The sequence below is a fragment of the Manduca sexta genome, chromosome 25 (genome assembly GCF_014839805.1).
Source record: "Manduca sexta isolate Smith_Timp_Sample1 chromosome 25, JHU_Msex_v1.0, whole genome shotgun sequence".
Classification (NCBI taxonomy): domain Eukaryota; kingdom Metazoa; phylum Arthropoda; class Insecta; order Lepidoptera; family Sphingidae; genus Manduca; species Manduca sexta.
This window is the reverse complement of record NC_051139.1, coordinates 13166831-13192187: the sequence shown is the minus strand read 5'-3', so window position 1 is coordinate 13192187 and position 25357 is coordinate 13166831. Positions and strand designations below refer to the sequence as shown.

General features: G+C 36.0%; 2 protein-coding genes across 4 annotated transcripts in view; one reads left to right on the top strand and one right to left on the bottom strand.

The window, feature by feature from the left end:
* LOC115448648 (solute carrier family 12 member 6) overlaps positions 1-25357 on the top strand; it is a 601928-nt gene that overhangs the window by 256937 nt on the left and 319634 nt on the right. The window lies entirely within an intron of this gene.
* On the bottom strand, positions 14938-16687 carry LOC119188539 (trypsin, alkaline A-like). Its single transcript, XM_037442875.1, has 4 exons — positions 16533-16687; positions 15745-15916; positions 15410-15665; positions 14938-15279 (listed from the first exon to the last, which is right to left on the bottom strand). The coding sequence occupies exons 1-4, from the start codon at positions 16579-16581 to the stop codon at positions 14983-14985; spliced, it is 774 nt and encodes a 257-aa protein (XP_037298772.1). The 5' UTR covers positions 16582-16687; the 3' UTR covers positions 14938-14982.

Below are 25357 nucleotides of genomic sequence, written 5' to 3'. Positions count from 1 at the left end.
TGTTTAACCTCGGCTTTTCTTATAAACAAAAGTTATTTTTACGCCAAGCACATCACGAAAGCTTACAGCCATACTGTTACCCATAAATATTTTACAATGTTTTCGACGTGAACCAGGTAATAAAATACGAGTTTACATCGCAAGGTGTACTTAACTGTGATTTACGAACGTAGTGCCATCTGCTATAGCTTCTAATTCAATGTAAAAGGATATAAATGTAATGTATGACGTGTGATCTTTTTGTGTGCTAAATTTCATCATTTTTTTATTTATTTTAGATAAAAAAAACAATTATGGAATATTTTTTATAAAAGTAACATTACATATATTAGAGATATTTGTATAACTACATTATCCACAGGTTAATTCATTCTACGATTTCTGCGTTTACTTCTTACAAACAAATATATACCCGAACAGCTTCGTAAACTTTCGCATAGATTATATTATTTAGTGGGAAGAAGGATTAATAGGAATATACATATATAAGCTTAGTCGATGAACCTGTTTAAAGAGGTTGTTCAGTGATTTTCATCGCAAATATAAATAAAATATATGATCGTTTTTACATTAATTTTAGCTATTTTTTATTTTATTTTTTTATTGTTGCTTGAATGACGACACGAGCTTGCCGTTCGCCTGATGGTAAACAATACGACCCTTATGAGTAGAAACGCCGTCTAACACTTTGAATTATAAACTATTGTTTGGTATTCCACTGCGCTCGCCATCCTGAGACATGAGATGTTCAGTCTTATTATGTCCAGTAGTTACATTGGCTAAAGCGTCCTTCAAACCGGAATACAAGTGACTAAACACTGCTGCTTAGCGGTAGAAATAGACACTGCGGTGGTTCTTACCCAGGCGGACTCTCCAATATGAGAGATCAATGCGGTCTGGAAATAGTAATGATAATCAAATTATACTTAAATCTCATATACAAATAAAACGAACGATTAGATAGATTAAACAATTAGTTACTAGCACACACCCACACGTAGGGAGCCGTTTTACGCATTTTTTCCTACGTTTTTAATATTCCAGGCAAAATGCTGTGTGTTGAAATAGTAGAGACTTTCCCGCCCTCACACCCACCACTACAACTCCTGTAAGCCAGGATCAGCAGTGGCACGCATTTTATGACACCGAGCAGTGAAGCTCGGCGAGTCTCAGGGTAAACTAATATGTCATTATCCCGCAACGAAATTAATCAAATAGAAACATAGGGAGGAGTTGGAAATATTAATTGTCCACTTCCCTCCAGAGCAATAAATTGTGTGTTGAAATAGTCTCTCAACTAAAAATACACACTGTATAATTAGTAATATGTCTATCTAAATGGGTATTAAATAGTATTAAGTATAGGGGTATAATCCTATTGTATTTAGCGTAATTCCGTGACAAAATTAATTACATATAGTATGGCGTACAAATGCACTTATTTTAATAATGAATAATACGATAATAAATAGGTATAAACACGTTTGTTTAACGTATACCTTATGGTATGGTATTTTAACTGAATCCAGAAGTGAGATTGTCTTTCGTCGTATTTTTTTTATGTTTATTCTACGAACAATTTTACCTCCTGGTCCTCTTGAAACGTGTCGCTTGAATAGTCCCTATTTAATTTCATTCGTATAGGACCTTGGACTGCATACATACAGAGAGGAAATTCTTAAAGCGACTAGGATTTTGATGATCCTTTTTTATAACTTAAACAATCCAAAAAGTAATCTAATTTTATATATGCAAACTACAAATATTGTATGCTGAACAAACATAAAAAAAAACTTTGCGAATCGGTTAAAATGTGAATTTTTCGTTAGCAATTGTCAGACTGCATTAATATTACCATAAGCAAAAAAGTCTTTGGTTTGAAGTAAAATACAAAATGTTATTCAAAGAATGCAGAAGAAAAATAATATTAAAATACGATATCTAAAGTGAATATTTCCCAACCAGGAATTACAAAGTAATAAATTATTATTCTGTACTTGAGTATATCTAATAATAATAAAACTGTCATTCAAAAACCTCGTGCGATTATAATCGGTGGTATTAAATCATTTATACTGATGATAAAAAAATTCAAACATCAAAATGTTTGCATGTTTTGTTAGAAAATAAGGCTTATTGCTTAATGCATTTGGATGATATTTGTACACGAATCGAACGAATTCTACATCAATGAAAAGGCAATTTTATATCCCTACTAAGTGCTGAAGAGAAATTTACTAAGGAAAAATTAAGATACTTAATTCTGGTAGACTAAATTTCTGTAGAAGTTGACCTCTGCAAGAAGGTTGTAAAGCCTAACTCAATAGTTTCTAAAACACGGTTGTAAACTGTCACTAACCCACATTGGAGTAACTAAAGGACTTATTTTTGTAATGGGACGACAAAGTGACACCATTTCATCTGATGTTAAAGCGAAGAGTGATCTATATAAAGTCAGTCGACTGACAGTTAACGATTATCCGTCGCCAGTCGACACAATTATGTCGGCCAGTTTGAAACAGTATACACACAGACTGATCCCAGAAACTGGTGTAAAATAGTTGCTAAGCAGACTGATACAAATACTTACTACCAACAAAAGTATGAGTTAAACGATAATTACAATAGTGTCGAACTGACTCAGGCTTCGTTATTCAAAATTTTAATCAGTTTAATACGATTTCAAACTGCCACTGAATTGGCTTATAAGAAAAGTTAATCTTTATCAAAAAATTATTGCTCAATATACATACGTAATATACATTTAAAAACCAGACGCGTTAATGCAATTTACAAAAACTAATCAGATTATATGGTAGTGCGGCTTCAAACTATTTTGTAGTCATACAATTGGAGTTGGTCGAGTCTATCTTATGTACCCAATTTTTTTTTAAATTACAAAGCATTGATTGGCATTCCACAGCACTCTTCACCGTGTGATATATGTTGATAGGTCTCAGAATGCCTGGTAATTATGCTGTCTACAATCACTTAATTCGGATACTATATAGCGGGGCGTGCAAAATGCTCGGCTGATGATGATATAGCAAATACAATAAAAACTCAGTAAAAGTCTGCCTCTCTATTGTACTTAATGTTTGTTTTTTTACTTAAGCCGACAACGCATTTATGTCTCTACTAGAAAAATTTTGGACTTGAATCTTGACTCACTTTACCATACCTTCATAGCAAAAGTGTAATTCTGTTGGTATTAATTTTTAATTTCATGAAAATAACCAATAATTTTTTTTGTTACAGGTACTTGTGGCATATCTTCACTAAACTCTCAAAACCACGACATTGTCTACGAGAGGCTTACATAAAGAATTCTTCGCCAACATAAAAGCTTAGAGTCACGCCGATCACAAAATCAATTTTAGAATAGAATAATTAACAGGGAATATAAAAACAAAATAATTTATGCCAAACATAATTTTTTAGTCAAAACTAATAACTAGCCCTCAAAGTAGAATAGAATAAAAATAGACAAAGCAGAATAAGAATATTAAACTAGGAGTGCTATCTTCAAAGAATCAGTAAATAACGATGCTATTTACAATTAAATATTAAACTAAACCTTTTTATGTATGTATCAGAAAAAGTATTAAAATCATAATTTAAATGAGTTGTAAATCGATAAGCTGGGTTTTCCCCAAATCATATTTTTTGTAAAACAACAACGTGTTCCGATATTTTGTCTTCAATATGAAAAGAATGCATCGGTATAGTATGATACTTAGCGAATGGTAGATATCTTAATTAATAATTTTACTAGTAGCCGTAATGGCTAGCGGTAAAAGTAATTGAAAAGCTAAAATTGTAATCGGCGGAGAAAAATTAACTGGAATTTTGGCACGTGGGTATACGAGACAAAACTAAGAGGATTTCAGCACGAGGTGCTGGAAGTCCCAGAGTCCTGCAGTATACATGGAAATCAATATGGGGTTTTAGTTAATAAAATGCTACAAACGTAGTTTACTTCGTATAAAAACTACGTCGTAATTCATTCAACAGGATAAAAACAGTTAACTTAATGCGTAGCCATTAAAAATCCCCCTATTACTACCCACCCCTTCTAGGATATAACCATGGGCAAGGAATGGCAGGCTCAGTGGCGATTAGCAGATATCCCTTAGAATAATATTTTCATTCCTGACCCTTGCATTGTCCAAAGCGGATTTACAAAGAGCCGAAAACTGTGGACTTCTCTTAACCGCATACGCACGGGCGTTGCAAGATGTAACTGTCATTTATATAAGTGGGGTATTGCACGGTCGCCAGCCTGTGACTGTGAAGCAGAAGAGCAAACTGTCCAGCACATAGTGGAGGACTGCCCCATCCAGGAGCTTTCAAGGTGGTTTATCGGACCTGCACCAGCTGACTCCTGACTTCTGAGGCCGAAACGTGACTGTCAAAACTCAACATAGATTTATAGAAGATTTTTTACCAGATCATAATGCCATACGAGATTAATAATACCATGGGCCCATACAAAGTAAAGCAATGATCTCATTAATTGATATGTATCTGAAAAAGCATAAAAATAATAATTTATATATTTTTACAAAAAATTCATCTACCATTATAAATGCAAAATTTGTTAGTTTCTGAATATGCCCAATATGTTTTTATACATTGTCACGATTTTTCCTATTTCTATAGTGTGTTTTTAATAATTTTTATTAATTAATAAAACGAAAAAAATATCTTGCAATTACATTTCATTCGTATTTTAAAAATCATCTTGTTACGATGGAGCGTGTGTAAAAAAATGTGATAAAATAATTTGCACCACTCTGTATCTGTTGCGCTTGACGTTCTTTAAATGATTACTCGTTATCTAGGGGTCAAAGATTACGCCGACATAGATTAGATACAAAATTAGCCCTGTAATGCAAAAAGCTCTTGGCAAGGCCGTGGAGGGTAGCTTTCGTAAGCAGATTATTGCGTGTGTCGGACCGACCTCGGTTTCTCCCTTCCGCCCTATATTCGCAAGATTGTTTGATAAATACTGAAATGCATTATAAAATACTAATATCACGAGACATCTAAATAATTACAATAAAAATGCAATGTATGTATCTAATATACGGATAGTGTACCTCCTAGTAGGTATAGTTTCATTTATAGCATAACATTATGTATAAGTATTATGTAGTAAAAGGTTCGGTAATTCATATCTATACGCACCATCAGGCTGTGGAATGGTTTGCCGGCACATGTGTTCCCTTATTTCTATAACTTGGAGTCCTTCAAAGGAAGCGTAAAGAAGCAATTATGCAGGCCGGCATGACTGTGCCGACCGTCCAGAGATGCTTGTATCTTTGGTCGATCTGTACTTTCTATAAACTCCACTTCGCTTAACATCAGGTGCAGTAAAGTCATTTTGCTGAGTTTTTATAAAAGAAAAAGAATACGTTATAAGTCTCAGTTTCGCTGTAATTATGTCTTCATTTGAAAGATTCGAAACTATCTGAGAATGTTTTTTTTTTATACGAGTATGGTAATGTGACACCACTGCACTTGATGGTAATAGGAGTGGGGTCCAACAAAATGTTGACTTTTGTGAGATGATTACCTCACGACAGTCGACATAATTATGTCGGCCTGTTGGAAGCAGATTTGAACAGGCTGATTCCGAAACGCAACACACTTACGTAGGCTACTATAGCGGATTATAACACCTTATGTACAGTGGTCGCTATCCAAGCGGATATAAAATATTTCCTACCACCAGCAGAAGTGGCAACTTTGTTTTTATATTTCGTATGGCCAGTGGCATCCGAATAACCGAAATCATCGCCACCTCTCAATTTGTATATTTTAATACAAACTATGAATTTCTAGATAATAAATGCTCACAATAAGTTAAAAAACGATACAAACATCATAAACATCCGAACATACCTGAGTGTTCGGATCCTCAACCAATATACACGGTCACTATATCAAGGAAGCTCCATTAAGTCACTACTGTTAGGTATAAAATATCCCAGCAGAATTATGTATATTATTACAAATTGCTTCTATACTTAGAACGTTTGATATAAATAAAATACCTTTAAAATTTTGGGTCGGATTCACCTGACACAACCGGAGCTCACAAAAGAGGCTCTTAAACGAAGTCCCCAAGGGTAAAGGTCGAGAGAAAATATTATATTTGGAAATAAAAAGATTCCTTTATACAACGTGGAAATCACTAGCAATTTTTCTAAAGATATTACAATAGGAGACGTGGTTAAAAATACGTATTACAATAGAATTAATGGCAGCGTTTAAGAGCTGTAGACCAGGAAGTCCTGAGTCCAATGGCTAAGACAACATTTTATGTGAGGTATTCCAACACAAATATAATAATTGGATAATTGGATCTCCTAGATGTTCAAATTAAGTATAATTATTTCTACGAGGTGCTTGAGAGAGTGTTGCGGAAACTTCACATAGAAGTTGGGTAAAAGCAGATAAAAGAAGAATAAATCGTTATTTATCCCTTGTTGTATCTCCTTTAAAGTAAATTATATCCAATGTAATTATTGAATATATTTCTTAAAAGTTATTCCCTCGTGCTGCTGAACTTTGAATTTCAACAGTTATGTGGTTTATTTTTACTATTTGAGGGTAGCTGACCTTCCCAATCATAATTGTTGTATCAGGTATCCAATGTTTGACTGATTTCTGTTTAAAGTCATAATGTAAATTGGTACTTCGTGCCGAAAATCGCTAGCATTGTTTGGTAAAAGCATTCGTCACCAATTTAAACTTGTATTCTCATGGTTCCGTGAGTAACATAACTTGTTTATTATATTATATTATTAGTATAGGACAGCCAGTAGATTGTTACAATATTAGGTACATAATACAGAGTTCCAAAAAAAATAGTTAAATGTAACATTTGTTTAAGGTCACAACATCCACAATTTGCGAAACATTAACAATTCTTCATGATGACAAAAACATAACGCAAGAAAACGAAAACTAGAAATTAAAACAAAGGAATAAAGAACATAACTAATGCAAATAAACTATCAACAGTTTTTTTTTCCTTTTTTTTACATAACCACATAAGTAACATTAAAAAACAATAACTTAAACTAAAAAAAGAAATTATTTATTAATTATATCTGTTATTAAAATTAATTATTTTCTATAAAAAATACTTCTTGTTATTTTTTGATTATAATTTAATCTCGATGTATTAAGTTATCAATGAATAGACTTATTAACGATTATTATCAATTTGGAGATAAAATGTGACTGATTTATGTCAGATTAATGAATTAAATAAGATTATTCGTGAAACGTCACATCCTCCATTATGTACAGGCCGTTTTATTTATAATATTTTTTTAATTTAACTAAAAATATTGTGTAAATGTAGACTACTTCACTTTTCAATACATTTGTGGTCATTGGAAGTTTATCAAACAAATAAGTTAGTTTGTCCGAGTTATGATCCTTTAGCTGAGTTTCTACTCTACGTAGATAAACGTGAAATAACTGACTGGAAATACTTACTTTTCTGTCAATAATATTTTATTTATATGAATTTCGTCAAAATCGGTACACCCAGCCAAAGATTAGCCAAATTAAAGAAAGCCTGGTACCAAACACCAAAATTCCATCAATGATCAGATTCCGGGAATATCTGAATAACCATTGCTACGATGCATTTAGAAGATTGCTGTTATATTAAATCAAGTAGATAGACTAATTAGTTCGTAATATTGACTTATATCTAAAATATTAGAAGCGTGAGAAGTATGCCAGGATCGTGCAAAGTGGCAATCTATAGTCTCTGCCTACTCCTATGGGACAAAGGCGTGATACTATGTATGTATGTATGTATGTATCTAAAATATTGAAACTACAAATGAAACCACGAAACTTTAGTACATCGTTCCAGATGTACAAGGTATATTAAATCATTTAAGTTTTCAACCATTTTACAAGATATGAAGCATCTAGTGTTGGATACATGTTCTATCAGGGCCCTTATTCTGTATGATAGTGTAAACGCGTAACGCGGCCGTGTCATGTTATCTTCGAGAAATGTGCGTGGAATGGTATTCTGTAAGCCAAATTTCTATAGTCCTAAACATGCTGCGTTGTGTTACGTGCTTGTTACAAACTGTTAAAATAACGTGCGGGATAGAGAATAAGGCCCCAGGATATGTTGGTTAGTAACCACCGACCTCACTTAGTACAGTAATTAAGTTAATCTAAGGCAGGATGTATTAAGCTGTAGATATATCTATCTTCCAAGGAAGGTGCAACATGTGAGAAACTATCATATAATTACAGTAGGTGATATGTATGAGTATTCTTTGTGAATTATCGCTAGCTTTAACGGTGAAGGGAAACATGTTGAGAAAAACCTGCATAACTAAGAAGTTCTCTATAGGATTTCGAGGGTGTGTGAAGTCTACCAATCCGCACTAGGCCAGCGTGGTGGACTGAGGCCTAATCCCTCTCTGTAGTATAGGAGGCCCGTGCCCAGCAGTGAGACAGTATATAACGCAGAGCTAATATTATTAGGTGATATGCCTCATACACAACATATGAATTGGCAGGGACCTATTATATATTTTCTATTTATATTCCCTATTTACTCTTGACTACCTCGGTGACGTAGTTGTAATTGCACACGGTACGAGGACGATTCACTCGTTCTGGGTTGGAATCCCGGTTTGGGTTAAAATAAATGTGACTGGGTTTTTCATCTTAAAAATTAACCAGTCGTAGCTTGGAGTCAAGAAGTTGGCGGTGTTATTCCTCGTGCCTAGGAAAGCACTTGAAACCATTGGTCTTGCGCGAAATCTCTCACCGGTCACATCGTCTCACCGGACTATGAGAGTGAAGGAACCTGTCTATTGTGCGCACACTCGTACATTATAATATCTCCTGCGTAGTTGGCTGATCTCCATTGAGATTGGCCGCCGTGGCCGAAAATTCAATTAAAAGGGAATCAATTAATATTTCTCTCGCAATTGGCATTATAATATAACCAACTGTTATTTTTCAGTTTAAAGAAATTGTGTTTTTTGTTCATAAAGGCGGTTGCGTGATACGGCATTATATCTTAAAGCCTTTACTATTGAGGGTCTATTTCACAAGTTTCAAGTAATTATTGAACAGTATCGTATTAAACAACTAATGTGAATAGCACGCATTTTATTACCATTTATTTGGTGTCATAGATTAGACTCTGACTTTTGTATTTGGTACTGTTAATTTCGAGACCGACATCAATCTCATAATATGAATTAAAATAACATAATACAAGTAAAGCCTAAGCTTGTACGTACCTCCAAAAGGTTAGGCAAAGGCGCAGATTCACACATACTATATCGAGTATAAATTATATCCTGTAATTTGATGCATTTTTTTTTATCCTGGCACGATAAAGTGAACCTTCTGCACCAGATGGTAAATGGCGTACAAATATAATGTCAATTGAGAAGAGTTTATTATCCGACACAATTATATCAGCCTGGTGGTGGATTTGAGCCCTTTCATAGCAGCTAATGCAAGTTAGCACCACGATATTTATATCTATCTAATAAACAGCACCCTGTATATATAAAGAAATAGTGATGATTAAGAATGATTATTATAAAAAAAAACCATTGATTAATCTGACGGCTTGTAATTCATCGTACCCCCTATATAAATGATGAAGATGTTTAGTTTCAACATAAGTATGGTTGACATGTTCAGGTTGTAGAATGCTGATGAAATAAATTTAATATTTCGTTCCCGTTTTAGCCAAAAGTACCCAAAATCCATTAAGGACTTCTTTGGTATAAAATGTAGCCTATATTATATGATGCCGCGATGGCTGACCTGTATTCCAAATTCAATGCTGGACTGGGTTGGAATTGGGAATTTTCAATAGTTAATACGTTTATTTTCAACAGATATTTAAACATTTTTACAAAGTTTCGCATTTAGAATTAGTAAATGACTATAATGTTTTAAATCAAATTACTGAAGTCTATAGTAGCTACTTATTGAGTTTTTAAATACTTAGTGGTATCGTCTTTCTGGGATAAAAAGTAGATTATAGCATGCAGGAATTAAGTAGCTGACTATTAGTGAAAGAATTTTCTGAATCAGTTCAGTAGTTCCAGAGATTAACGCCCTCAGAAAAAGTTAAACTTATTTTTTCATATTATTAGTATAAATTAAATCTAACATTAAATTCGTTCGTTTCTTTTTTGGATACATACACACATACATAGTATCACGCCTCCCATCCCATAAGGGTAGACAGAGACTTTCAATTAGGTTTAGGAATTAGGTGTTTTGCGATATAGCCGTGAAAACCCTTTCCCGTTACAGAAGTCTCTAAAACACACTGTAGCGATTTATATGGCCTCCTGTACAACGCTTGCACCATCTGAAAGAATCCCATTATTTCCAATATGCGCCATTTACCAGGATAAAAATTAACCCATATTTTAATCCAGGACAATGTCTATTTGAGTCTCTAATTTCATCAAAATCCGCTCAGATGTGTCTACATATAGTTCTAACAAACATCCAAACACTTTCATAAACTTTGCATTTTTAATATTAATAAAATAATAAGATATGAAACAACATCAAAACTACATATATTTACCTAAACCAAATCCCAATTTGGACCTTCTTTTCCCAAAAGTCGTATATAAGACTATTCGAGCAAGAAAACCCATAAAAAGTAACTTTTTGCTACTTACAAACAAATCCGCAGAAATACATTTCTACCTACGTCTTATTTGCCTTATTCCCACGTGTTAAGCGAAATGTTTCCCTCAAACTTATATGAGTTACACAAGTTTGTGGTATATCGTAAGCCCAATATGTATGTATGGTTATTTGTAATTGACTAGGTTTGGATCCCCTGAGAAAGTATATGTTAGGTAGCAATGTTTGTGAACGTTCCGAAGTGCTAGCGATGCAAATACCTTTAGTAATTTAAAAAGTTATATATTCAAATACGGAATAGAATATGGACAATATCGTTTGTTTTTCTCTGGTAGTGATATCTTCGAGTTGCTCTCTTTTGATTTCGTTAATAAAACATAATCGAACAAAGCTTGTGCGTTTGAAATGTCATCGTAAATTATAGTCTATTTTTATAAATTCTCTTATGTCTATTTTAATTCACGAACCCGACACCGATCAATGCCAACAAAATGGTCCTTCAAACTGAACCGAATGATTTCTGCGTCATTCGTGAAAAAGTTACGTTGATTACAACTATTTAGTAATGGGTTATTTAAGTATGCGACTAAAACTGAAGAATGCACGTGTTTAGGAAAGGCTCGCAAGCTCCAAGTGTATTAATCTGTTCATGCGCCTTTAACAAAATTAGAAGAACTTTATGGCTCTAAAAATATCAGGAGTACCCAATACAATGATAGCGGTGTTTGCTACCCTATTAAACCGTTGAATAAATTTTGATGGAATTTGGCCCGCAAATAGATTAATCTTTAAGCTTCATAAGTAACTTTTATCTCAATAATAACTAGAGATAATTCACTATAGGTATCTAAATCCATTATCGTCAAAGTCGTTCCAACTATCTCAGCTAGATGGCGTTCGAAATCCTTATATTTTTATGATCACGAGTCTGAGAGAGATTTTGGTCGTCCGAAAATTAAATGTTACAATATCTACCATGATTTTACAATTATATAAGATTTTACAAAAACAAGTTGTTGTTGACAATACGATTTACGCAGAAACAGCCCGTAGTGATGGGAGGTCTGGCAGCTGGACTTTTGGGTTTTTATTTAATTAAACATATAACGGGATCCCAGGCTTGTGTAAGCTTCCAAATATAATTTATCTTGAGATTTGGACGTTTTAAACTTTTTATAGTCCCGCGAATTATCTTAGGTTTTCATTGGCGAGGATTTGTGACTTGTCTAATCTAAGATAATATTTGAAATATGCTTCTGAATGTTTATACTGCAGTCTTAGTAAAGCAAAGCGAAAAAACAAAAGACATATAGAAACCTGCACTAAAAAAATTTAGCTGATGTAAGTCATCAGCCGCTTGGGTGGCATGAGTTCAATTTATGAACGACACCACCGCTACTTGCCTGAACCAACCACGCCATCTGCTGACTGTGTTACTTCTACAAATAAATTACAGGTAACTCAAATACACAGTGTTATATATCTCTATCAGCTTGAAAGCCTGGTTTACAAAGATTATTTATTAATTTTATAGGTACCAAGTAGTATAATACAATATTATTTTGGATTTTAACATGTAAGTAGCGGGCTTCAGTAAGAAAGTTTCTAATTTTAGATATGATAGCACCACAGTTTTGTCAAAATAGTTTTTCATTCTACAAGAAGAGTAGCACAATGAAAGTGGACTACTGCTAAATACCTTCGATCGTGACGGTTTGCCAGAACAGCTGAAAATATAATGTATATACTGCGGACTGAATGCTTTTTCTTGAAATTATATTATTATGTATTTATAAAATTATTTGCTTAAAGCAGAGCCAATAGGGTAAAGAAACTTATCGTTACCCTTAACTAATATTAAAAAGAATATAATTAAATTTTAAAATAAAAATAGTTTGCAAGACTTATGCTGTTCTGCGAGATATAATTTTTTTATACGGTACTCTCAAGTGGAGTAGGACGTGACTTACGAAATTACTACTCATTCCCAATCAATACTATCATACCAGCCTGTTTGGAACTGAAACATATTATATACATTTAGGATATCTACGTTCAAATCATACAGAAAAAAATACGATTAATTGGTCAAGTATTCGCTTTATCCTCTACAATATGATGTCTTACGAGATTGATCGATCGAATGATTACCTACTGATATCGCTCATCCATGATATCTCAAAAACTATATTATTAGCTACAAAAGGATTAATTAAACCGCCGGATTGATATGAAAGTTCGAATTCAACAGGTGTTCATGTTTCAACTGTGCTATTCGTTTTACAGTTCTTATTTTTGCCGAATAGGAAACGAAATATTTTGAGCGTTTTAAGTATAGGTGGCCTAGAAAAATCAAATAGGATGTGGCCTTTTAAAACTATAGCAAACCAAGATTACCTGATTCTCAAATACATATAAATATTCGTAAGCCCTGAGTAATCGTCGATAATATTCACGATGTTTTTCCTTTATAAGGTTAAGCTACTGCGTAAAATAAGATGGATGATAATCATTATTAACCAATAACGTTTTCAGTTGCAATAGAAATGTACGTTCCCACTGTAACATCAGACATCATCAAGTTTTATTTAATTTCCAGAATGCTCCCTAACTGAATAATGGACTGTTTATTAAAGTGCAATATTTTATTATTCTTAAGGATATACACATTTTTATTAGGTGGTGAGTATTTCATAATATATATCAAATATCGTTACGAGCAAAGGTCAAATCGCCGTCTTTCGATGCAGACGTAAGATCTTAGTCAGATTAGTAACGGAGGTTCGAAACGAAAGTATAGTGATTTTAACCCTTGTTAAACCTAAAATAACATATAATGAAAATAACTTAAGTCAAGAATATCCGGAAACATTAATCATGGATTATTAAGGCATTATAATTTTAAAAATATTTTTTGCATTTATCTAAACCCTGCGGATAGAACACATTCTCGTGGTACCTGCGTAAAGTGTCTGTGGATTAATATATAAGTACTTCAGTCATGACAACGCAATGCTCACACCAACAAAATAAAAAAATATAGGTAGCACCAAGTTTTAATTGTACGTATTTAGGCGTCATAATATAAAAAAATATATACGGATATAGGTTTATCGTTTAATTAGATTGTATTTGATTTCTTCTATGTTTTTCTTTATGTTTTATTGGCATGTATACAAATGAGTTATATGGTAACAATCCATATAACTCATTTGTATACATGTCAAAAAAAATATTTCTGATTGGTTCATTTTCGAGAAAGATCGAAAAAAGCGATTGAGTTCGTTTATTGAAAATGGCGGTTTTTAATTTTGTGTGTAAATCAAAATAATACAAGATTAGTTTTACATAACCAAGTTTTTTTTGGTCTATCGGTATTCCGTAACACGTAGGTACTTGACATATTTATAAAATAAAGCATACAAAATTCTAAATCAATAATACTTATATTCGAAAAATACTGATTATTGAGTAAAAATAAATTCTCTCAGCCATTACAATGATATCTTATCTAAGCACATATTTATTTTAATTTTTTCTGATAAATATTGGTACATGTAGGTAATTGCAGTCTTTGGAACTTGCTGTTTCACTTGTCACATTTGCTCCGTTGCGCCTGCGCAGTGTTTTTAAATAATCCACGTGAGTCCGAAATAACTAAGTTCTAATGGAAAATATTCCATTACACTCCAAGAATCAAGTCTAGTGAAGTTTTGTATAAATAACACGTATTATTATGACTACTAATAAGATAACATGATTTGTATTGGTTTAATTTGTGCATGCCAATACCCAGTGCGTCCTACCTGTCATGACCTACGGTGCCGAGAGGTGGACTCTCACAGTACGGCTAATCAACCACTTCAAAGTCGCCCAGCGAGCTATAGAATGTGCTATTATCTGATTTTCTCTGAAGGATAAACTTCGTTACGAGGGTAATCGTCAGAGAACCAAAGTCACCGATATATCACACAAGATTAGTAAGCTGAAGTGGCAGTGCGCAAGTCATATCTGTCGAAGAACCGACAACTGATGGGGTAAACAAGTTCTTGAATGGAGACTACAGCTCGGCAAACGTAGTGTCGGACACTCTCCATCTACATAATCTCCATCTTGGTGGAATGACGATCTGCGAAAAGTCGCTGGCAAAAGCTTGACGGGACAAAGATATAAGCTGATGATGATGTTGAATACGAAATCAAAATTATAATAGAGTATACAGAACAGAGTAAAATATAAAAAAAAACCTTTTTATAGTTGACGATATTTTTTATTGCACTTCGAACATAAAATTTAAGAGTTGTTTCTAATCCAGTTAGCGAAGCGTGAGACACGGGCGTTGACACCAGGGAAACGAGCCAAAGCGCATTCTTCTCCCCAGGAGCACACTCCAACTACGACACCGTTGTGGTAGAGAGGACCACCGGAGTCACCCTGGCACTGATCGCGACCGCCGACGTCGAGCCAGCCGGAGCACAACATGTTGTCAGTGACGCTGCGACCAATACTGGCGTAGCGAGACCTACACGTAGCCTGGTTCACAGTCCAAACCTGAACGTGGCGCAGTTGCTCCGATGAAGGACCACCGCTCTGAAGTAAAAGGAGTATTTATAAACATATAGATCAAATATACATAATTCTGTGGCAAATATGTTATTTGGTCGGTATTTTGGATAATTTGCTGTTTTAAATACAAACAAATTTCAACGAAGAAAATTACCCTGATGGCACCCCATCCGGCGGCCCAGACAACTTGGTTGTCACCGACGTTGTAGTTGGCGCCAGCAATTCTGGCGGGTTGTGCAGCGTTGTTGAAGGCAATGTTGCTGGTGGTGCGCATAATAGCGATATCGTTATCAAGAGTTCTCCTGTTAAAATTAGGGTGGATTCTGACTCTGTTCAAGTTGTGGACGGCACCGCCGCTGTTCGCGTAAGTCGAACCAGATCGAACACGCCATCTGTTCACTGCGTCTCCACTGTGAATAGAATAAAGCATTAGGCTTCCTATTTACTACTCGAAATCTCTATTATACCTCAATGATTCAATTTATATACTTACTGGGGCAATGAGCAGCGGTGAGGACATTTCTGTTATTAAGAATGATACCACCGCAGGCTTGGAAGAAAGTGTTTCCATTCCTGGAGAACAGCAGAGCAACAATGGTGGGATACTGCTGAATAGTGGTAGTAGAACCACCCACGATCCTCTGAGGGTTTGCCGGGACAGCTATAACATATTATTTATATTATAATTTCATGTTTAATCTATTGCCAGTCCAGGTTTAATCGGTTGGATTTCGTCTTATCCCATTTTAACGGTGATGTGCGTGTATTAGCTTACATAACTATTGCGATCATATACAAGAAAGACTTGGAAAAAAATTTAAGATGTACTGAACAATTGATGACAAAAAGTATGCCCGGAGTTACTTTCTGCCTTTCTTCTTCGAGTAGTCATCACTTAAGTAGCTAATGAAAGGCTGGTAGGTTAGCTAGGTTAAGGCTCATGTCCTCGCCGGTGAGGATCGCGTCGCGTTATCCTTTTATTTCTCTCTACCTGTCAGCCCGACCTGATTTCTTCGGTTTGTACCTTGCATTCATTATAAATTTTATCCCAAAAAAAATGTCCATAGTTATAATATAAGTAATTTATATTGTTGTTTATAAATAATAATAATTATTATTGTACATTGTTTTGCCGTATCATAAGTGCAACTTTATTCGCCTACGTGATATATAAAGTATTTTATATATTTTTTTTTATTTTATGGTTACGTTAAGGTGGATATAATAATATTATATTTTATTTAAAAACTATACATATTAATTTGTAATAAACTTACCCGCTACGGCTGCGAAGCCCAGAGCCAGTAAAGCGAGGAAGAGACGCATGGTTGCAGTTTGACAACTGTTACTGTTACATCTTACCTTGTAGTATTTATAAGGATAACAATCACAGTGATTAAATCAAATCAGTAGATTTATTTGTTATTCGCTTATTATATGAATTATCAAAAAGATAAAGCTATACCTTTGTTTGGCATTATCTTCCAGATGTTGCTTGTGGTGAGCCGGTCTGTTAGTTTATCTGCTAGCCTGTTCTAATACTGAGGTAGCTAAAGCTCGATGGAGATTGTTGTCCTTTCAAAAAAAGGGGAGGATGTCAATTCGACGTATAGGTTTTTTTTTATATATCACATAACTCGGTAATGTATTAATCGATTTTTAAGAATTATTTTTTTATTCGGAAAAAATTACCTCCAGATGTTTGATTGGTCTCATATGTTTTTTTCAAAATCGCTTGAATAGTTTGGTTTTAAATCAAATTACTACACTATTAAGTGTATGTCTTCCAAGTAAACGAAATTGCCAATTTTTCTTTCCTGGTCACATTTTAAGTTATGTTTTTGCATTAGGTTTGGTAGGATCTAAATCTTACAATGAATTCGAATATGAAGAAAAGTATCGGAAGAAATTTGAGACGAATCAATTAAGGCCAAATTTAAAATTGTGACGAATCATTCGTCCGGGTACAGTGTGTTAGTAGGTCCCACTGGGTACCTCTGACCACTGCTTAGTCGGAACGTCGGTGCCACGTGCCTCGTCTCCGCGGTTTACGAAGGTGAGACGCAAGTCAGGTAATATTAGTCTGCAGATTGGGATGGTTTGCGCAACTATTTCGCTTCAATCACTTGGCGGCAACACTGCTTTGGGGCCAATGATCTTTCTGCGCATGCTCACGAGATCAGACTGGGAATGGAATACTACATTCCTTCCTCTAAAATCGTTGGAAATATCCGAGGACGCCTCTGTTTCAATCGCGAGTACGCGGATGCTGTCGGTTTAAAGAAGGCCGTGTATCGTGGTTGTATCGGGGGTCGCGTCATGGGATCCTAACCTGAATGCTCTCAAGGCATCCTACAACCATACCATGAAAGCCTGCAAGAAGTCCTAAGTTAAAGTGGATAATCAGTAGCTAGGATTAGACGTGGGTTGGCAAAGCAGCCGACGAATAGTTGCATATATTCGAAATTTGCCTAGGCCGTCCAATTCAATTTCTGCCAACCGTCTTTGCGACCGCTGTGATATTAGCTAAACTCTTTGCGGCCAACTCTTGGCTCGATGACTACAGCATTCTGCCATCCACACTTCCTGATTATGGATTCGTTATGCCCGAGGTTCGCATAAGGCAGTGTAATATGCGGCGAGATCTGCAGTTTGTAGATGTCAATAAAGCTAGTGATCCCGATGGTGTTTCAGCTTTGGTTCTCAAAAGTGTGCCGCTGAGTTGTTTCCCGTGCTAACGCGTGGTAGACACTAGCCTACTGCGGGTTGACAGACTTCACATTCCTTCAAAAATCTTATGGAGAACTTCTTTGGTATGTAGTTTTCCTTTACCATTAAGACAAGCAATCATTCAGAAGGTATACACATATAACTTTTAGAAGAGTTAGACTATCGAGTCCTTAAATTTGAACCTGCAGGCTTTCTACCTTGGCAATCCGTTTCATACCCAACTACGCTATCATCGCTTCACTATCATTGTAAATACTTATTATTAACCGATAATTTATTAGTCATTAGTGTGATAATAATGTCAAAAATATATATTTGTAAACATTTTGTAGAATAATCGAAACTTCTGTCGTTAAAAATACGGATTTGTTTTCTGGATATGCCGCTCTTTTCCCCGACCAAGCAGCAGGAAGTAACAGTTTTAAATCTCTATGTAAGTATCGAGGTTCATGTTCCACTCCAATTTTATTTTTAGTGAGTCGATTTGTTTATAATACTAGTTATTGCTCGCGGTTTCGCCAGCATGAAAAGCCTTTCTCTCCACAGAGGTCCCTAAAACACTGTAGTGATTCCTAGCACCACATGCCCGACACCAGTGTCATCAATTACCCATTAGAGAAATTTACCGGACTAAAAAGCCTATCTACCGGTGTGCAAAATTTCATTCAAATCCGTTCAACTGTTTCTACGTTTTCTTTTAACAAATATCTAAACATTTTCACAAACTTTCGCTTTTATAATATTAGTTAAATAGATAAGATTTTATGTCGCTGATGATTCTGACGGGTAAGAAACCTGATGTTTATAGGCCCGTGCAGACTTTGAATCAATTTAACGGTTTAGATAAACAATTGATTAAAGCAACTTTATATAACGAAATATTAGCAGATATTTACCTCAATTATGTCATGTGTCGATTTAATAAAATTAATTCTGAAAATGTCGCTGAAACTTTTTACATAAACTTATAGAACAATACATTAATTATAATTATGTAATTACAATTATTTAAAATCATTAGATATTTTAATAAATTAAGGCAGAATAAAAACCACTATACTAGAAGTAAGTTTTAAGACTTGGCAACCATAAATTATATACATTATCTATGAAGACAAAAGCCTGCATTGCTTATATTCCAGTACTTATTGCTATAGAAACCTACTATAGGTGCATACCTATGTGTGGTAGCATTTTAGCTGTATTTTATCTATGAGTGTGAAAGAGAAAGAAATATTAAGGCATAAAGCCCCGTAAAACCCAATGAGATTAAGAGTTATAAATATATTTTGTGTGCGCGTTGGGGATTATAAACGAAATACGTGTATACTGATAAATTGTTTTGTAATGCCCGTAAAATTATGGTTATTGTTCCATATTCAGTTTTGTCCACCTCGTGGGTTGACGGACGCTGCGCTTGCCAGTTCGTAGCCTGCAGGCTACGAACGTGGCTAAGAAGATTCTGGAGTGGACTCCAGAATCTTCTTGCCCATAGGCTATCAGTTCTGCGAGCTATAAGCCCTGCCCACTGCTACTTTAGCTTGCTAATCCAATGGGCTATGTCAGTGACTTTCGATCTTCTGCGGATCTCTTCATTTCTATACAGCTTCTTCATTAGGATAGACGCAATTTGTATGTATGTTATGTAGAAGTAGGTAGTTAATAGTTTAATTACATTTATTTCTTTTTGGTTCTCATTATTGAATACTGATTTTATAATTTTGTATGTAAATCAAAATAAGACACAATTAGTTTTAAATTACCAACACATTTTCTTTGGCCTGTCGGTAGCACTTACTTAACACATTCATAAAATAAAGCAAACAACATTTTAAATCAAAAATATACCCGAAAAAAATACTAATTATTAAGTACAAATAAATCTCAGCAATTGCAATGATACCTTCTTCTAAGAAACAGCCTTGAGAGGGAGGTTAAAAAGAGAATCCAGCTGGGCTGGGCCGCATTTGGCAAACTGCGTCGGGTTTTCTCGTCACTTCTACCACAATGTCTGAAAACGAAGGTTTTCAACCAGTGCGTCCTACCTGTCATGACCTACGGTGCCGAGACGTGGACGCTCACAGTACGGCTGGTCCACCAGCTCAAAGTCGCTCAGCGAGCTATGGAACGTGCTATGCTCGGAGTTTCTCTGAAGGATAAACTTCGTAACGAGGTCATTCGTCAGAGAACCAATGTCATCGACATAGCACACAGGATTAGCAAACTGAAGTGGCAGTGGGCAGGGCATATCTGTCGAAGAACCGATAACCGATGGGGTAAACGAGTTCTTGAGTGGAGACCACGGCTCGGCAAACGTAGTGTAGGACGCCCTCCAGCTAGGTGGAGTGACGATCTGCGAAAGGTCGCTGGTAAGAACTGGATGCGACAGGCCGAAGACAGGGTAAAATGGCGTATATTGGAGGAGGCCTATGTCCAGCAGTGGACAAAGATATAGGCTGATGATGATGATGATGATGATGATGCTGATCCAGTTAGCAAAGCGTGAGACACGGACGTTGACACCAGGGAAGCGAGGCAAAGCGCATTCGTGACCCCAGGAGCACACTCCAACGACGACACCGTTGTGGAAGAGAGGACTGCCGGAATCACCATAGCACTGATCGCGACCACCGACGTCGAGCCAACCGGAGCACAACATGTTGTCGGTGATGATGCGGTCAATAGCGGCGAAGCGAGACCTGCACGTGGCCTGATTCACAGTCCAGACCTGGACGTGGCGCAGCTGTTCTGATCCAGGGCCTTCGTACTGAAATAATAGAAGTATTTAGAAACACATAGAACAAATAAACATAATTCTGAGGCAAAAAAAATATTTGGTTGGAGTTTTAGATTATTTGCTGTTGTTCTAAATACAAACAAACTTCAACAACATTACCCAAATGGCACCCCATCCGGCGGCCCAGACGACTTGGTTGTCCCCGACCATGTAGTTGGGGCCAGCAATTTTGGCGGGTTGTGCAGCGTTGTTGAAGGCAATTGTGGTGGCGGTGCGCATAATGGCGATGTCGTAATCGCGGGTTCTTGGGTTGTAATTAGGGTGGATCAGGAAGCTGTTTACGTTGTGAACAACACCGCCGCTGTTCGCAAAAGTTGAACCAGATCGAACACGACACGTATTGACTGTCTCGTAGCTGCGATTAAAATAAACAATTAGGCTTCCTGTTTTATACCCGAAATCTCTTTTTTAACTGAATAATTAATTTATATACTTACTAGATGCAGTGAGCGGCAGTGAGGACATTTCGGCTATTGAGAATGGTACCACCGCACTCTTGGAAGAAACTGATTCCATTCCAGGAGAACAGCAGAGCAACAATGTTCGGATACTGGTCAATAGTGGTAATAGAACCACCCACGATCCTCTGAGGGTTTGCTGGGACAGCTGTAACATATTATTTAAATTGTAACATAAAAAAATCAAACCCAATACACTTATTTATTTTATTAAATCATTTAACGATTCCAGACGATATGTTTGTCACCTTGTCTATGAATCGTGTTTGACAAGTGCGCGTAGTGTTATCGGCTACTAAACGCGCGTTGTAGAGACTATTTAAAAATTATTGTTACACATGCTTCATAAATATGTTGGCGAACTATTTTTTCATTCAAATCCTAAAACTGTATTTAGGTCATGTTCTATTTTTTATGGTTATTTTGCTGATAGTTAATTTACTTGAGATAGTTAGTTGAGATTGCTAGACTACCGTCTCAACGACCTTGATTCGACCTCCTGCGCCGGAGCAAAGAGCGAGTCAACTTGAAATTAAAAAAACAACTCCTCGTGAGCCAATAAATTACGAAGGCTTGGTCGAGGAGAGTGTTACCCGTGACCAACTGTGACCGCTTTGCTGTCCTCATCGGGTCAATGAACAATTGACGGCAAAAAGCGTCTCATTCTAGTGCACGTGAGTTGTGATTTCATGAATTTGCGGGTTTGTACCGTTACGCCTCCTCCTCGCATCGTATTCCTCATTGCTGAGGGTCGTGATCTCCTGAACATGAAGTAATCTTTCTTTTGATTAAGTTGTGCCACCTTATCCTATCTTTAGCTTTATGGAGCGCAACACGAAGTTTGGTGCCAAGCGTGGAGCGGATTTGGTCCGACCATCTGATGGGAACCCGACCTCTCAGACGTTTACCCTCGACTTCGCCAGCGATCATCAATTGTTCGAGATTATGTCCGTCCTTTCTGGCTATGTGACCGAAAAACACCAATACACGGTGCAAACAGATGGTGGAAAACTGCCTGAACCAGTATAGAGGAGTCAAACTTCTCCCTAGGAAGCCTAGATGATTCTTTCACCTGTATTTGAGGATCAAACACTCAATCTTAAGTATTAGGATTTTGGACTATTAAAGTAGGTAAGTTGATGAATTTGGTCAGACATCCTGTTTGTTCAGTGTGTGTGTCAGCAACTTTATTCTCATAGAATTGTTTTTTTTTTTTGTACTTAACAATATTAAATTAATAAATTTCAAGAAGTAGCAAAGTAATAAACATGAGTAGTTCTCCATTATGATCATGGCCCATTCCCCGGCCTTATATTACTAGCAAGAACCCAGTTTGGTATTTGCGTTTCATTGTGTCAACATCATCACCATCATCAGCCCAATGCAGTCCATTATTGGACTTTATTAATAATTTAATAATAATCAGTATATAAATATAATATTATGTTAATTTCAGATCGATGTCTGCATTTTTTTATTTTATTACTTCCCATGGTAACACACACTACACCCATTACGGGGTAAGCGTTACGGTTATTTGTAATAAACTTACCCGTTACGGCTGCGATGCCCAGAGCTAGTAAAGCGAGGAAGAGACGCATGGTTGGTGTTTGGCAACTGTTGCTATTACATCTATCCCTGTAGTATTTATATGGAAAACGGTCACCGTCAGTATATAAAACAAGTAGATTTATTCATTCAATCATCATCATAAAGATAAGGATGTAGCATTGTTTGGCATTATCTATCAAATGTTGCTTCTGGTGAGCCGATGTGTTAGTTTATCTGATAGTCTTTTGTGATACTGAGGTGACTGAAGCTTGATGGAGATTGTTGTATTTTTATTGTGTTAAACTTCCCTTAAATTGCATGAAACTTTGTCAGACTTAGTGCTATGGAGCGTCTTCCATTACCGACGAAAAACGGAGGAGGTTCTCAATTCGACACGTTTTTTATTTTAGACCATGCATACATTTTCAGAGAGTAGACCAATTTTGATAACGCCTTTTTTAATGGATAGGGTAAACTCTAAATTCTAAGGGTAAATTAATAAAAAATAGTAACTTTTTAACCAAAAAATTAAATTGGGGAAAAAACTGAAAAACGAAAACTAAAAAAATCTTTTTTATTAACCTTCATAACTAACTGCTTAAACTAAAATAAATAATACATAAATATTATTTTTGTGTTGTAAAATATTTTGAAATTTACACAATCGTTTCGAATTAGTGACTAGTTTTTGTAACTGTGTTTGCATATTAGAGAAAATTAAATTAAATACTGACCAAGTACTAGTTGAAGCCTAAACATGAAAGAAGCAGTAATACTGTACTACTACTGAGATGGTTTTAGGCCCTTGTTTGCCACGTTGGGGCAGCGCGAGTTGACAGACATCACATTCTTCAGAATTGTTATGGACTTTTTGGTGTGCAGATTTCGTCGCGATTTTTCCTTAACAGTTAAGGCAAGCGATCATTCAAGGTATACATATAACTTTTTAGAAGGGTTGGACTGGCAAGCCCTTAAGTAGCAGTTTGAACCTGCAGTCTTTCAACCTCGGCAGTCCGTTTCACACTCAACTAAGCTATCGTTGCTTCACTATCATTGTAACTACTTATGAATTAACGATAAGTTGTAACTTATCGTTAATTATTAGTCTTTAGCGATAAACATATCAATGATATATTATTTTTAACGATTTCGTAGAATAACCGAAACTTCTATCGTAATCCGAATATGCCGCTTTTCCCCGACCAAGCGACAGGAAAAAAACATTTAGGTCTTTATGTAAGTAAGTATCGAAGTTCATGTTGCACCCAGTTTCACTCCTAATTATAATACTAGTTGTAGCTCGCGGTTTCGCCAGGATGAAAAGCCCTTCTCGCCACAAAGGTCCCTAAAACACTGTAGTGATTCCTAGCGCCACATGACCGACGCTAACGTCATTATTCTCCCATTGTATAAAATTACCGGGTATAACAGGTAGGAACTGCAGTCTTATGGAGTACAAGAGTTTCAAGAACTCGTTTTTACAACGAATAGCCTGAGTGATATCGTCCTCTGGGTCTGTTAAAGCATTTGATTTGTTCAGCTTTGTTTATATGACGCTCAACTGAAGTTAAAGTTATATTTCAATATTAACCAATCAATGTTCGGGCGCACACTCCGAGAACTGATTCTAGTAAAGTTTTTTAATAAATATATTTCATACCCTCAATAACACATGTTATTGAGGTTACTAATAATATAACATTATGATTTGTATTAGTTTGGTTTGTGCAGGCCAATATTGTAGGAAGTAAATTTAAAAATATAATACACATCAAATGAAGTACATATAAGTGTTCGCAGTTCACAATAGAACACATTGTATATCCCAAACAAATTTTCGCAAAAATATTACAAATAAACCTTTTGTAGTAGACGATATTTTTAATTACATTTCGACCAGAACATTTAAGCGTTGTTGGTGATCCAGTTAGAGAAACGTGCGACACGGGCGTTAATACCAGGAAAGTTGGGCGTAGCGCATTTGTGTCCCCAGGAGCACACCCAACGACGACACCGTTGTGGTAGAGGACCGCCGGAGTCACCCTGGCACTGGTCGCGACCGCCGACGTCGAGCCAGCCGGAGCACATCATGCTGTCGGAGAGAATGACACCATAGTGGCGTAGCGAGCCCTGCACGTGACCATTTTCACATTCCAGAGCTGGACGTGGCGCAGCTGTTCCGATCCAGGACCTTGTACTGAAATAATAGGAGTATTTAGGATAAATAAACATAATTCTGTGGCAAACACAATACAAACAAATTTCAACAAAGAAAATTACCTCGATGGCACCCCATCCGGCGGCCCATAAAACTTCATTGTCACGGACGATGTAGTTGGGGCCAGCAATTTTGCGGGTTGTGCGACGTTGTTGAAGGCAATTGTGGTGGCGGTCTGCATAATGGCGATGTCGTTATTAAGAGTTCTTGGGTTGTAGTTAGGGTAGACCCTGGAGCGGTTGAAGTTGTGAACGATGCCACCGCTGTTCGCAAAAGTCGAACCAATTCGTACACGCCATCTATTGACTGGTTCGTTGCTGCGATTAGAATAAACAATTAGGCTTCCTG

What these genes read in the sequence shown, in the direction of transcription:
- LOC119188539 (XM_037442875.1), bottom strand. Translation starts at nt 16,581, where the DNA reads ATGCGTCTCTTCCTCGCTTTACTGGCTCTGGGCTTCGCAGCCGTAGCG. An exon ending in GCTGCTCATTGCCCCAGTAA is followed by an intron (nt 15,666 to 15,744) that starts GTATATAAATTG and finishes TTCTATTCACAG; the next exon opens with TGGAGACGCAGTGAACAGAT. An exon ending in CCGGATGGGGTGCCATCAGG is followed by an intron (nt 15,280 to 15,409) that starts GTAATTTTCTTC and finishes CTTTTACTTCAG; the next exon opens with AGCGGTGGTCCTTCATCGGA.